Below are 13,163 nucleotides of genomic sequence, written 5' to 3' on the forward strand. Positions count from 1 at the left end.
CGGTTACAGCTGCTTTGAGCTGAGCCAGCCCCGACCCAGACAGAGCAGCTGGAGAAGTAACAGTCTCGCTGTGCCCTCCCATAGGGCTGAACGGTGGAACCAGCCCCCCCCCCCCAGCAAAGCAGCGCTGGAAGAGAAACCCCAAGTGCTGTCACTCAAGCCGCCGCTCTCCCCACTATCCCGTGCTCCCCTGCCAAAGCAGGGAGGGGCCCCCAGAAGTGGGCTTGGATCACACGCCTCCCTCATATTGCAGTCCCCTTTCAGGGTCGTTTCAAATGAGGGTTGGATGACAGCAGGCCAAGGTCTTCCCTGGTCGGACTCCCCTGAGTCCCGCAGAATCCTGGCAGGGCTGGATGTGCCCCAGGGCACCTCCTGCTGCAGTGGAACTGGCATGGCATGAGTGGCCCTGCCGCTGTCACGCTGGCCTGGGGTGCCAAGGGGTTGTGTGTGGATGCCCGTGAGCCACCTCACGGGGGACATATTCTGTGTGTGCTGCCAGGGGGCAGTGATGGGACCTGCCCATGGCCCCTTGGGATCTTGTCCCTGCAGTGTAACATGGATGTGCCTCCAGCACTGGGCACTGCCTTGCTGGCTCAGCCAGGCTCGGAGAGCGCTTGCCTCTGCTGCTGCTTGCTCAGACGCACCTCTGGATTCCGTAAAGGGGAAGCGTGCCTGAGAGCTGCAGGCACGGTGGAGCCTGCCCATGGGGGTGGGGGTTCCTGGCTGCCCTCCATCGGCATTGGAGGATTTATTCAGGGAGGCCATTTCTCCTTCCCGGGAGCGCTGGGCTGACCCAGGGCCCAGCGAAATGCCGATGGGCCTGGAACTTGTGTAGCTGAACTTACGTAGCTGGATCCCTCTGACTGTGCTGAAGCCCCCGAGGTTACAGCTTCGTCCTGCGCGGCCCTCGGTGGATCTGGGATTTGAGGATCTGGGCCCTAAGCATTGGGCAGCAAGTGAGGGCAACAGGGATGGAGATCAGAGGGTGGGGGGCACTCTGCCATGCAGGGTCCCCATCCCCACTTAGATCTGGAGGGACCCCAATATTTACAGTAAATCCTCCTTATGGGTAGCATCCCTCTCCCCTGTGGGGTGGCTGAGTAGCCAAAGGAGGCAGCCAGGCAGGACGTAAGAGGCGCTGACCCCTGGCTGGGGCTGGGTGACGTGCAAGGCGGAGCGGCTCTTTCCTTCTACCCAGGCAAGGGGATGCACCAGACATCCTGGTCGGTCTCCCCCAGGGCTGGCTCCTCTGACGCAGCCACCACCCAGCGGGATGCCGCTCTTGCAAGTGGGGCGGGGGGGGCAAACGGGGCACGTGCATTTGTGATCATGGGAGATCCACCCACCCTCTGTGGGTTCCCCCACGGGGCCAGTGCAGCAGTGGAAGGGCTGGGGGAGCTGGAATCCCCCGGGAGGAACCCAAGATAAAGCTCTCCCTGCCGAGCGACCCTGGAGTTCATCGCCCGCTGGCCAGAGCCGGGATGAGAATGAGAGATGGCTGGGGGAAGTGTCTGGTGTCACAGCTGGGGTGATCTGCGGTTTAACCTTTCTGGGTGTCGTCCTTGTCTCCTGCAGCTCCGGAGCTCGTTCAACAAGGCCTTCAGCATCAAGAAGGGCCCAAAGTCGGCCTCCTCCTACTCGGACATCGAGGAAATCGCCACCCCCGACTCCTCAGCCCCGTCCTCTCCCAAGCTGCAGCACGGCTCCACTGAGACCGCCTCGCCCTCCATCAAGTCCTCCAACTCCTCCTCCGTGGGCATCGATGCCACTGAGTAAGGGCAGCCCTCGCCCTGCGGCTGGCGCGGGGCCAGATCCCCAGCTGGTGTAACCCAGTGATGCTGCATGGAGTCCAGCTGGGAGCCTGGCCCATAGACTCGGATTCCTGTGCCAGCTGCTCAGGCCCCAGGCCGTGGTGGGGGGCACCCGGGCCCTTTTCTCCCTTCTGGAATCCAGCACTGACCCTGGCCTGGTGGAGTCATTGTCCTCAGCACTGCTGCTCTGGCTAGATCGCTGTGGATGGGGGTGGACGAGGCAGCTTGGCTGGCATTGTTTGCTTCCCTAGTGCTCGCTGGTCCTGCCGCCACGTGGGCACAGGAAGCCAGCGGGGCATCGGCATTGCCTGGGCCCTGTGACAATATCCATCCCCCCCCCCCCGGGCCCCCGGCCTCGCCCCCCCCCCCCCCCCCCCCCCCCAAATCCGGCTGCTGCTCAGCCTCCTCTGAAAGCATCGCTCAGACCCAGCAGTGGCCTCTGGGTGGAAATCGGGGTCACACCTCGCTTCAGCACCCCCTAGCAGAACATGTTGTCACTGGCCACCCTATGGGTGTCTTTTCCCCGGTGCAGGCTCTTCCAGGCCAACGAGGAGGAGGAAGAGCCGGAGAAGAAGGAGGTGTCGGAACTGCGCTCAGAGCTATGGGAGAAGGAAATGAAACTGACCGACATCCGGCTGGAGGCTCTGAACTCAGCCCACCAGCTGGACCAGCTCCGTGAGACCATGCACAATATGCAGGTGAGGGCCCCATCCCTGCGTGGGGAGCCACAGACCCACCGCAGAGTGTGCCTGGCTCATCGACCCTGGGCTGCTCCCCTGGCCTGCCTCTTCCGGCCATTTCCAGCCCTCTCCCTGGTGGGGCGCACGGCTAGGTGGGGCCAGGCACCACCCCTGGTCTGCTATGGGGGCATGTGCTTTGAGCACACAGTCCGGCTCGTAACCTTTGATGATTGTGGGGCCACGCTCTGGTCTTGTGGCATCGGGGCTCAGTGACTGCACGGCACGGGGGGGGGCTGAGAGCCCTGCTGGAGCAGCCCAGCCGGAGCAGCCCAGGGTCTGTTTTCCCTGTGCTGGCAGAGCTGGAGGGTTCCTGATCTGGGTCCATGGCCACAGGCTCTGCTCTGTAACCCCTGCCTTCTCCACAGCTGGAGGTGGATCTCCTGAAGGCCGAGAACGACCGGCTCAAGGTGGTCCCAGGGCCTTCGTCAGTCCCGGGCTCCATCCCCGGGCACCTCAGGAGCACGTCAGCCTCCTCGTCCCCACGGCGCTCACTGGGCCTCGCCCTCGCTCAGTCCTTCAGCCCTGGCTTGGCAGATACAGGTACCAGGGAGAGCGGGATGCATTGGGGATGGGCCCTCTGTGCAGCGAGTGGGCACCGCTGACCACAGCACGAAGCCGCAACCCGCTCTGGGGCAGAGGTCTGGCTGCCTCTCTACCACGGGCTCTGCTGTGGGCTGGGGTCAGCCCGTGCCCCACAGTGGATGCAGGGGCAGGCGAAGGGCTGATGTGCAGGGAAATCCTGACCCCTGGCAGCCCCAAAGGATCTGGGACCTCCTGCCCTTGGAGCCAGATCCAAGGGTCCACCCCAGGGAGCTGGGGCGAGGGACGTGACCCTGCCTCGTTGCAGACACTGGGAGCCGGAGCAAGCTATGGGTCAGGCCCTGGCTCGCAGGGCTGTCGGGGGACGGCTGTCGCCTGCTGCGGGGAGTGTGGCTTCCTGCAGCAAGCAGGGCTGACTGCTGCTCCCTCCCCAGACCTGTCGCCGATGGATGCCGTGGGGGCCCAGAAGGACGAGGTGATGCTGCGGATCGTGGTGCGCATGCCGCCCCAGCACATCATCAAAGGGGTAAGGACCCCGGGGGCGCTGCCGGGCCAGGGCAAGCACACGACCCAGTTGGGGCGCGTGGATGGCTCACGGCAGGATGGCCCATGGCTAGCAGGGCTGGGGCCAGCTGGGACGACCCAGCTATGCTCATGCCTTTGCCTTTGCCTTTCAGGACTTAAAGCAGCAGGAATTCTTCCTGGGCTGCAGCAAGGTGAGCGGGAAGGTGGATTGGAAGACGCTGGATGAAGCCGTCTGCCAGGTGTTCAAGGTACAGACGCTAACAGACCCTCCAAACTCCCAGGGTTCGAGAGGTTTGCGGCGCTAGGGAACTGGGCTTTGGGCCCTGCCCTGGTTCGGAGCGGGGCACGGCTCTGCTCTCACTGCTCCTAGCCAGAGAAGAGGGGAGACACTTGGCTAAGGGGCCTTTAAATGCCTGTGCTGGATGGGTGGAAGCAGGGAGAAGGGGAGCCGATCTCCGCACGTGTTGGACCGTGGCATGCGTCACCTCCCGTGTGGATTCCTAGATGTCCGGCCCAGAAGGGACCGTTCTGCCCATCCAGTCGGTGTGGACCTCTCTCTCGAGTGGCATTCTCAGCTGACGTCGGAAGGCCCCTCCCTGGCACTGCTGGTGCCCCGGCCCCTCCGTGTCTCCTAGCTTAACCCTGGCCAGTGACACCCAGCTTATTGTGAGAGCTGCATGAGGCCAGCCCAGGTCCCCCAGCAGCCCTGCACCTCCCTCCCCTTGGTGGGACCTGTCCAGTGCCCGACGGGGACCTAGAGCTGCAAGGTGGGGCCATGTCTGGTTGGGCTGGGGGGGAGCGCAGGACTGGGATGACAGGGGGCGGTGGGTCAGGATTGAGGGGCAGGAGCCAGGGAAGCTGAGCGCCGGCACTGCCCCTCTCTGCCCAGGACTACGTCACCAAGATGGACCCCGCCTCCACACTGGGGCTGAGCACCGAGTCCGTGCACGGCTACAGCATCAGCCACGTGAAGAGGGTCCTGGACACGGAGCCCCCAGAGCTGCCCCCCTGCCGGAGGGGCGTGACCAGCATCGCCGTGGTGCTGAAAGGCCAGTACTGGGACGGGGGGTCTGGCGTTAGCCCTGTGGGGGCACCGTGTGTCCAGTGCTTCCCACCCCCTCAGCACCAAGGGGCCACAGCTAAGGATCTGGGGAGGGAAGGGGAGGGAGCCCAGGGGCCAGCTGGGGGCACCGGGCCCACTCTCTTCCCCCAGTAGCAGGCCCTGCCACTCCCGTGGGTTGGGCACCAGGAGCCGGGTGGGGAAGGGCTGGCCTGGCCCACAGCAGGGCTCCTTGCACCATGGACGGGAGGCAGCTGGGGGATCTGCCAGGGGAAGGGGGCCCTGCAGGCTGTGCCCTGAAGGGGAGGGGGCCCTGGGGTCTCACTCAGGCAGCCCCCGCCCCCGGTCCTTGGGCCTGTGCTGCAGGGGCAGAGTCCAGCTCAGGTCAAGCTGGGGGTGGGCCCCATTGCAAAGCCCCCAGCCAGTCGCTCTAACGCCCCCTGCCCCCGACAGGCCTGAAGGAGAAGTGCGTGGACAGCCTGGTGTTCGAGACGCTCATCCCCAAGCCCATGATGCAGCATTACATCAGCCTCCTGCTCAAGCACCGGCGCCTCATCCTCTCAGGGCCCAGCGGCACGGGCAAGACCTACCTGACCAACCGGCTGGCCGAGTACCTGGTGGAGCGCTCGGGCCGGGAGGTCACCGAGGGCATCGTCAACACCTTCAACATGCACCAGCAGTCGTGCAAGGTGAAGGGCTCCATGATGGCTGGGACCCGGATCCCCCTCCGCACTAACCCCAGGAGAGCCTGAGAACTCCAGACCCTGCTTTCTCAGCCCTGGGATCCCCCCACCGCAACTCTGCCAGTGCCCCTCAGACCCAACCCACAGCCCCCTGCTGTCCCAGCCCCGGGCCCCCCCCACCTCTTCCCCTGCCCCCCTCACCCGACCCACAGCCCCCGGCTATCCCAGCCCCGGGATCCCCCCACCACAGCTCTGCCCAGTGTCCCTCAATCCCGACCCAGAGCCCTCTGCTATCCCAGCCCCGGGATCCCCCCCACCGCAGTTCTGCCGGTGCCCCTCAGTCCCGACCCACAGCCCCCTGCTGTCCCAGCCCCGGGTTCCCCACACCGCAGCTCTGCCGGTGCCTCTCACTCCCGACCCACAGCCCCCTGCTAGCCTAGCCCCGGGAGCCAGTGCCCCTCAATCCCGACCCAGAGCCCCCCACTGTCCCAGCCCTGAGCTCACACCACGCTGCTCCATTGACACCCACGCTCCTGAAACCCCTCGCTCCCTGCTGTGATGGGTGATTCAGTCCCACGGTTCCATTCCAGGACCTACAGCTGTACCTCTCCAACCTGGCCAATCAGATCGACCGGGAGACGGGCATCGGGGACGTGCCATTGGTCATCCTCCTCGATGACCTCAGTGAGGCTGGCTCCATCAGTGAGCTTGTCAATGGAGCGCTCACCTGCAAATACCACAAATGGTAAGAGAGCCCCGCCCCCTGCATGCTGGCCCCACCCCCTGCTTGGTGTCGCACCAATGGCATCCAAGCCTCGGACCCTACTGCGCCCCCAGGTAGCGCCCTGTGCCCAGCACCTTGCACTGCTCCGGCAGGGTGGGGCTGTTTGACCCCGCCATCAGCCACAGCTCCCTGGGGATCCACAGCCACTGGGCCCCCCCAGCCCCGCTCCCCAACCCCCACACCCTGCGCTTTGTGGTGAGAGCCCAGCTCTGCTCTCACTGGGGGCATCCGGGGGGAATGGAGCATCGGGACCCCAGTCTGCCCATCGTGTGTGGGGGGGGAGAAACAACACTTATGCTCCGTGGCTGCAGACCCCTCTTGGCACTTTCCCTGGTCTCCAGCCAGCCCCACCGCCTTGGACTCCACCCCATTCATTATGCCAGCTGCCCCGTGACATGGAGCTGGGCTGGGGGGGCTCCCTGCGCCCTCCCAGGTACACCAGCTATGGGTCACCTTGGCCAGGCCCCTCTCCCTCTCATAGAATCATAGAATATCAGGGTTGGAAGGGACCTCAAGTGGTCATCTAGTCCAACCCCCTGCTCAAAGCAGGACCAATCCCCAACTAAATCATCCCAGCCAGGGCTTTGTCAAGCCTGACCTTAAAACCTCTAAGGAAGGAGATTCCACCACCTCCCTAGTAACCCATTCCAGTGCTTCACCACCCTCCTAGTGAAAAAGTTTTTCCTAATATCCAACCTAAACCTCCCCCACTGCAACTTGAGACCATTACTCCTTGTTCTGTCATCTGATACCACTGAGAACAGTCTAGATCCATCCTCTTTGGAACCCCCTTTTAGGTAGTTGAAAGCAGCTATCAAATCCCCCCTCATTCTTCTCTTCTGCACACTAAACAATCCCAGTTCCCTCAGCCTCTCCTCATAAGTCATGTGCTCCAGCCCCCTAATCATTTTTGTTTCCTTCTGCTGGACTCTTTCCAATTTTTCCACATCCTTCTTGAAGTGTGGGGCCCAAAACTGGACACAGTACTCTAGACGAGGCCTCACCCATGTCGAATAAAGGGGAATGATCATGTCCCTTGATCTGCTGGCAATGCCCCTACTTATACAGCCCAAAATGCCGTTAGCCTTCTTGGCAACAAGGGCACACTGTTGACTCATATCCAGCTTCTTGTCCACTGTAACCCCTAGGTCCTTTTCTGCAGAAGCCTGCGGGGACAGCAGTGGGGCCCAAGCAGCTCCCCTAGCACAGGGCCATGGCACTCCCAAAGCCCAGTCCAGAAGGATGTGAGCTGGGGAGCCGCCTCCTCCCCTGGCCAGAGGACAAGCCCAGGGCCAGCATCCCACCCGAGTCCCCTGGCGGGTCTCCTGGGCGGCCGGGAGGAGGCTGGGGACTGTTTTCTGGGCCTCTCTCCCACAAGATGGGGGGCAGCAGGCCAATCTCTCCTCCGGCCTGAAGGGGGAGACAGTGGGATCGCTGCCCCTTCCTCTCCTCCATGCCAGCCCCAGTGGGTGACGACGTTAACCCCAAAGCAGGGGGCAGCTGTGCAGAGTTTCATGAGGCCCTGTCTGTCTCTGTCTCTCTCTCTCTCTCTCTCTCTCTCCCCAGCCCCTACATCATCGGGACGACCAACCAGCCCGTGAAGATGACCCCGAACCATGGCCTGCACCTCAGCTTCAGGTACCGGGAACAAGATACTGGGTGGGGGTCAAGAGCTACTCTGTGAGTCCCCGCACGGCAGCTGGTCCCTCCTCCACTGTCTGCCCTGGAGGCCCAGGCTGAGCAGGGCCCTGGACCTGACCCCTCCATCCCCTGAGGCTGCTGCTTCTATGCCTGCCCAGCCTGGGCTCCAGGGGCTCCCACGCTGGAGGGAAGCCATGACCTGTTGGGGATGTGGCACAGGCCCGATCCTGCTCCCGCTGGCCAGGGAAACAGATCCCCCCGCCCCATCAACCCCAGTGGGAGGCTCTGGAGAGCACTCGAGGCGTGCGTTGGGAGGCAGCGTTTTAGGAGCCTTTAGGGTGAGCACTGCTGGGGTTGCAGCGCATAACATGGCTCCAGGGAGCTCTGGGGGTACCGTGCCCTGAGGAGTGCAGGGGGCACTGGGGCTGATGCTTGGGGGTACAGTGCACTGGGGATGCTGGAGCTGATACCAGGGGTAGGGTGCAGGGGGGCGCTGGGGCTGATGCCTGGGATACAGTGCACAGGGGGCCGTGGGGGATGCGGGGGGCAATGCCTGGGGGACATGTGGTGTGCAAGGCGGCGTTGGGGGTGATTGTTTTGTCCAGATGTGCAGCGCTGAGCCCTCCCTGTCCCCCAGGATGCTGACTTTTTCCAACAACGTGGAGCCAGCCAATGGCTTCTTGGTCCGTTACCTGCGCCGGAAGCTGCTTGAGTCGGACAGCGACATTAACGCCAACAGGGTGGAGCTGCTGCGGGTGCTGGACTGGGTGCCCAAGCTCTGGTACCACTTGCACACCTTCCTGGAGAAGCACAGCACCTCGGACTTCCTCATCGGTGAGCGGGGTGGGAGCCAGCAGGGCCGGGGCGGAGACAGGAAACGGAGCAGACCCGCTACGGCCCATGGAATGGCTCTGCAGCTCCCCCAGCAGGCAGTTTCTCTGCCACTGGCCTTCCCACAGCGGAGCAGCCTGCAGGAGGGGGCAGGGCTAAATGCTTTGCCCCTTCTAGGCAATAATCAACTTCCATTGGCTGTCTACTGAGTCGTTGGCAAACCTACCACTGACCTGGAAACAAGAGCCAAAGCCAATCCCCTGCACTTGCCTGATCTGTTGGCCAGGCTCCCGCAGCACAGCAGGAAGTATCGCCTTCAGAAGGCGGGACTTCTAAGAGTCACATGGCAGTGTCAGAACACAGGAGCTCCACCGCCATGGTGAGATGGGCTGGGATTTGGCGTCCAGCTAGGATGAGTGCTAAGATGGTGCTGATACACGTTTTTTGAACTTCCAGGCTGTATTTTCCTTGAGAAATTTCCTTTTTTGCCCCAAAACAAACATTTTTGATTTTTTTTTTTTTTTTGTGGGTGATATTTCATATTGAATTTTTCATCGAGATTGTTACCAAAAACCATTATTAAAATTACTCATCACCTGAAACCAAGTGTTTGGGGTGACCCAAAGATTCTAAGACCCATTTTTCAATTAGGATTTTGATAAAGATTTTGATTTAAAAAAAAAAAAAAAAAAAAAGTCCTGGGAAATATTTCAGAGCTCTGGGAAAGCAGCTCCATTTCTATCCCTGCCCAATCCAGGCACTCTTGGCGTTTGTGGGTGGGTTATTTTTGCCCTGTTTCCCCACAACTTTCACTCTGTTATACATCCAGCCTGCCAGGGTGCTTCCTGCAGAGGGGGATCTGGTCCCCTGCCTTGGGTCCCTAACGGCCTCTCCTCCACCAGTGTGCCGTCCCAGAGGCGGCTGCATTTCAGTGCACGTCTCTCTGGTTTGTAAAGCCCTTGGGGTGAAAGATCCAAATTCCGGGGGATGTTTTCAGGGAGCTGCTGCCCAGCAGTGCCGGAATGCATTCCCAGTGCCGCCATCCTGCTCCGTCCCCAGTGGCCCCTGCCCCAGAGATAGCTGTGGCAAACAGCTTGGGGTGGGTGCATCCAGTGCAGCCTTTGCAGGGGCAGACTGGCCACTTGGGCAGGGCGCTCAGCTCCAGGCGAGGGTCAGGAGCAACCTCTGCCCAGGTGCCAGCGCTGTGTTTCCATCACAGCCCTGCTGGGGTTGGGGCTGGGATCACGGCTGAGGCTGGTCCAAGTCCTTGTTGGGAGCGCGGCCTCCTCTGGGGAGGGGACAGGTGTTCCGGGTTGAGAACCTCATAGGCGCAGGATTGAGGCACCTTCTGGGATCGTGGTTCCCTTGTGGCTGTGCAGGCTGGGAGGAGCCGAGACCTGGTAGCCAAGGGCTGGGGAGGTGCACAGCAGGTCCTAGAGGCCAAGTCGGATGGGGGGGCTTGTGTCTGCTCGGCTCACCTCACTGGCCTCTCCTTGTCCCCTCCCCTCCTGCAGGCCCCTGCTTCTTCCTGTCCTGTCCCATCGGGATTGAGGATTTCCGGACCTGGTTCATCGACTTGTGGAATAATTCCATCATCCCCTACCTGCAGGAGGGGGCGAAGGACGGGATCAAGGTACCCGGCCGAAACCTCTGCCTGCCAAGCGTGGGCTGAACTGACCCAGCCCTCGTGGGGGGCATCCGATCAGAAGAATGGCCCTGAGCCCTCTGCCCCACAGCCAGGAGAATGACCCACAACAGAGCTGGCAGGAGATGAGGAGGGCTGGACTGGGCAGGGTCGGGATTGAGGGGCACCAGCAGAGCTGGGTATTAGAAGGTTGTCCAGTCTCTGCCTGCGCTAACCTTGACCTTCCAGTCCTTCCCTGTCCTGAGCCCCACTGTCCATCAGTGGGACTGAGCTGCAGCTGCCTCCGTGGGGCAGTTGGACCCACGGTGCCGTGAGCATTGAGCCCTGCACCCCCTCACCCAGTCTCTGCCTCCCCTTTCAGGTCCACGGCCAGAAAGCAGCCTGGGAAGACCCCGTGGAGTGGGTCCGGGACACCCTGCCCTGGCCGTCAGCGCAGCAGGACCAATCGAAGCTGTACCACCTGCCCCCGCCCAGCGTGGGGCCCCACACCACAGCCTCCCCCCCGGAGGAGCGGACTGTCAAAGACACCACGCCCAGCTCCTTGGACTCCGACCCCCTGGTATGGGCCGCTTCCAGTAGGGGGCGCAAGCGAGTATGTGGGGGATCAGAGCCTGTGAGATATGGGGGTGGGGGTCACAGAGGCAGCGGGGGCAGGGGTAGGGGGTCCTGGAGGGGAAGGGGGTTACTATGGGGAGGGTTGGTGGGGAGCACAGGGGCATCCCATTGACCAGCTGGCTGGTGGGGAGGTGAGTCCATCCTCCCCAGGTGTCTGTCCATACACCGTCACAGAGCAACCTCCCCTCCTGCCCCCAGGGATGTTTCAGGCTGGAGATGCTCCCCAGAGACAGATTCCATTGAGCACGCAGCTGATAGCGGGGCTGCTCCGTATAACGGGTGCTGGGGGGAGCAAGCCAAAACACATGGCAGATGGGGCCCAGTACAAGCAGGCTGGTATCTGGCTTCGTCTGCAAACAGGCATCCCTCGTCAGCCCTGCAATGCACAATACACACCCCATCAGACCTAGAGAGAAGCATCTGTTACCCCCTGCCTGGAAAGAACCCACCTGTCCAGCATCCCTCCTGGGCTGACCAGCCTTCCCTTCCAATCGTAATTTTCAGTGTAGACACGTAACTTCTTCAGTGTTCGCCTTACTCGCATCTTGCAACGCTTACGAGGAGCAGCAGGCTATTGGCTCTCAGTCGTGACCTCACGTTGCCACCCTTTGGTGAACTCATGTGTGTCTACTTGACCCAGGGGATTCCTATGAAAATCTGTGTATCCCTGCGCCAGTTGGCACCGAGAGGTTCCTGGGTCACAGAGCTCCAGCTGAAGGATGAGAACATGGGGTGGGGACTCCGCAGGTCAGGAGTGGGGGGCTCTGGTAGAGCTGAGGGCTGGGGCAGGCTTGGAGGGGCATCTGCAGGGCAGGACTGGACTGGCTGACGGTCAAGGGCGAGAGGGGCTGTGGGTTAGGTGTGGGGGGCGCTGGCCGTGCCCCGCTGCGGACGTGCTTGGCTGACCCGCTCTCGGTGCCCTTACCTCCTGCGCAGATGGCCATGTTGCTGAAGCTCCAGGAAGCAGCCAACTACATCGAGTCTCCGGACCGAGAGACCCTGGTGGATCCCAACCTGCAGCCGACGCCGTGAGGCCACACCGCACCGGGGAGGGGATCTCGCCGCCCTCGGCCGCCAGCGTTCCCGCGGGCTGGTTTTGCTTTTCGTTTGGTCTCCTGGGAGTGTGCGGCCGGGGCTGGAAAGCGGCGGGGACGCGGGGCTCTGGCACGTCCCCTTTGGGCATGGGGGCAGCAGGGCTCGGCCCCCGAGAAAGCGCGAGGCACCTGCCTCCCAGCCTGACTCTGGCGGTAGGAGAATCCTGGTTTTTCTTCTCGGTTTTTCTGTCTCTGTCGCAAACTCCTGGGGATTGGGGGCCGAATGCAGCCAACACAGACTCCCCGGCACCAACGGGCAGGCACCTGCACGGGGCGGGGACCCCGCGGGACCCCTCCCGGGGTGCGCTGGGGGGGCAGGGAGGAGCATGCAGCCCCAGAACGAGGATTTTTTGTTGTTGTTTTAATTAAACAATCTGCGGGGCAAAGAGAAGAACAAATTCCTGATGAATGTGTCTGAGTCGCGCTGTCAGAGACCCACTGGGCACCGGCTTCCACTGTCTCCCGCGCCAGCCACCCAACAAACTCCAGTGCAAGCGAAGGCCTGGGAGGAGGAAGCGGACTCTCAGCTCTGTCTTTGTACATCCCTTATTTAATCTGCATGACCGTCATTTAAACCAGGACTTCCCAATAAACCCTGCTTTGGTTATATTATTCCCCCCCACACCCACCCATTTGATTTGGACAGAGTTCAGTTCTTCCTTTGTTCCTCTGGTTCTGGTTGGTTTCTCCCCGTTGCTGTGGCCCGAGGAGGGGCGGGCAGCCTCGTATTGAGTTGATTCCTTTTTTCCATTTCCGTTGGACTCGTTTATTTTTGTAGCTGTTGTTTTTTTCTCTCCCCTCTTTCCCCCCTCCCCCCGCCCCCAGTCACCTCGGTGATGAAACTGGTGCTGACTGGATACTCTCCAGTGACTGATTTCCCCCCTTGCAGCTCCTGTCAGACTCAACGTGGCTTCAGTCAGCAGCACGACACTCACAAAGAAGCACAACTGGCTGGGGGGGGGTTCCCCTCCCCACCCCTGACTTTGTGACACCCATCTTCTATAAGCACAAGATGCCCATAGCCGGGGACCAGACCCTGGCAGTGGGAGCTGAGAGACCGTGCTGCTGCGGCCCCTGGCAGCTCAAGTCCGAGGGAGTAGCGAGAGATGGTGACAATCTCCCACCAAGCCAGCAGCGCTGGTAGTATCCGTCCCCCATGAGCATTCTCAGCTGGCTAGGGTAGAGGGTGACAGG

General features: G+C 61.9%; 1 protein-coding gene across 5 annotated transcripts in view; it reads left to right on the forward strand.

The window, feature by feature from the left end:
- The window catches only part of NAV1 (neuron navigator 1), a 281,812-nt gene extending 269,041 nt beyond the window's left edge, over positions 1–12,771 (forward strand). For all 5 annotated transcript variants that reach the window (XM_024218023.3, XM_024218044.3, XM_024218030.3 and 2 more), the window contains 13 exons: positions 1,576–1,772; positions 2,344–2,509; positions 2,917–3,091; positions 3,526–3,617; positions 3,769–3,864; positions 4,506–4,665; positions 5,130–5,365; positions 5,950–6,104; positions 7,710–7,781; positions 8,422–8,618; positions 10,130–10,248; positions 10,622–10,819; positions 11,812–12,771. In XM_024218023.3, the coding sequence (XP_024073791.2) occupies positions 1,576–1,772; positions 2,344–2,509; positions 2,917–3,091; positions 3,526–3,617; positions 3,769–3,864; positions 4,506–4,665; positions 5,130–5,365; positions 5,950–6,104; positions 7,710–7,781; positions 8,422–8,618; positions 10,130–10,248; positions 10,622–10,819; positions 11,812–11,907 (1,959 nt within the window). In that variant the 3' untranslated portion in view covers positions 11,908–12,771. The remainder of the gene's footprint in view (positions 1–1,575; positions 1,773–2,343; positions 2,510–2,916; positions 3,092–3,525; positions 3,618–3,768; positions 3,865–4,505; positions 4,666–5,129; positions 5,366–5,949; positions 6,105–7,709; positions 7,782–8,421; positions 8,619–10,129; positions 10,249–10,621; positions 10,820–11,811) is intronic.
- The last annotated feature ends 392 nt before the right edge of the window (positions 12,772–13,163 follow it).

The sequence above is a fragment of the Terrapene carolina genome, unplaced genomic scaffold (assembly GCF_002925995.2).
Source record: "Terrapene carolina triunguis isolate 2854851 unplaced genomic scaffold, T_m_triunguis-2.0 Scaffold191, whole genome shotgun sequence".
NCBI lineage: Eukaryota > Metazoa > Chordata > Testudines > Emydidae > Terrapene > Terrapene triunguis.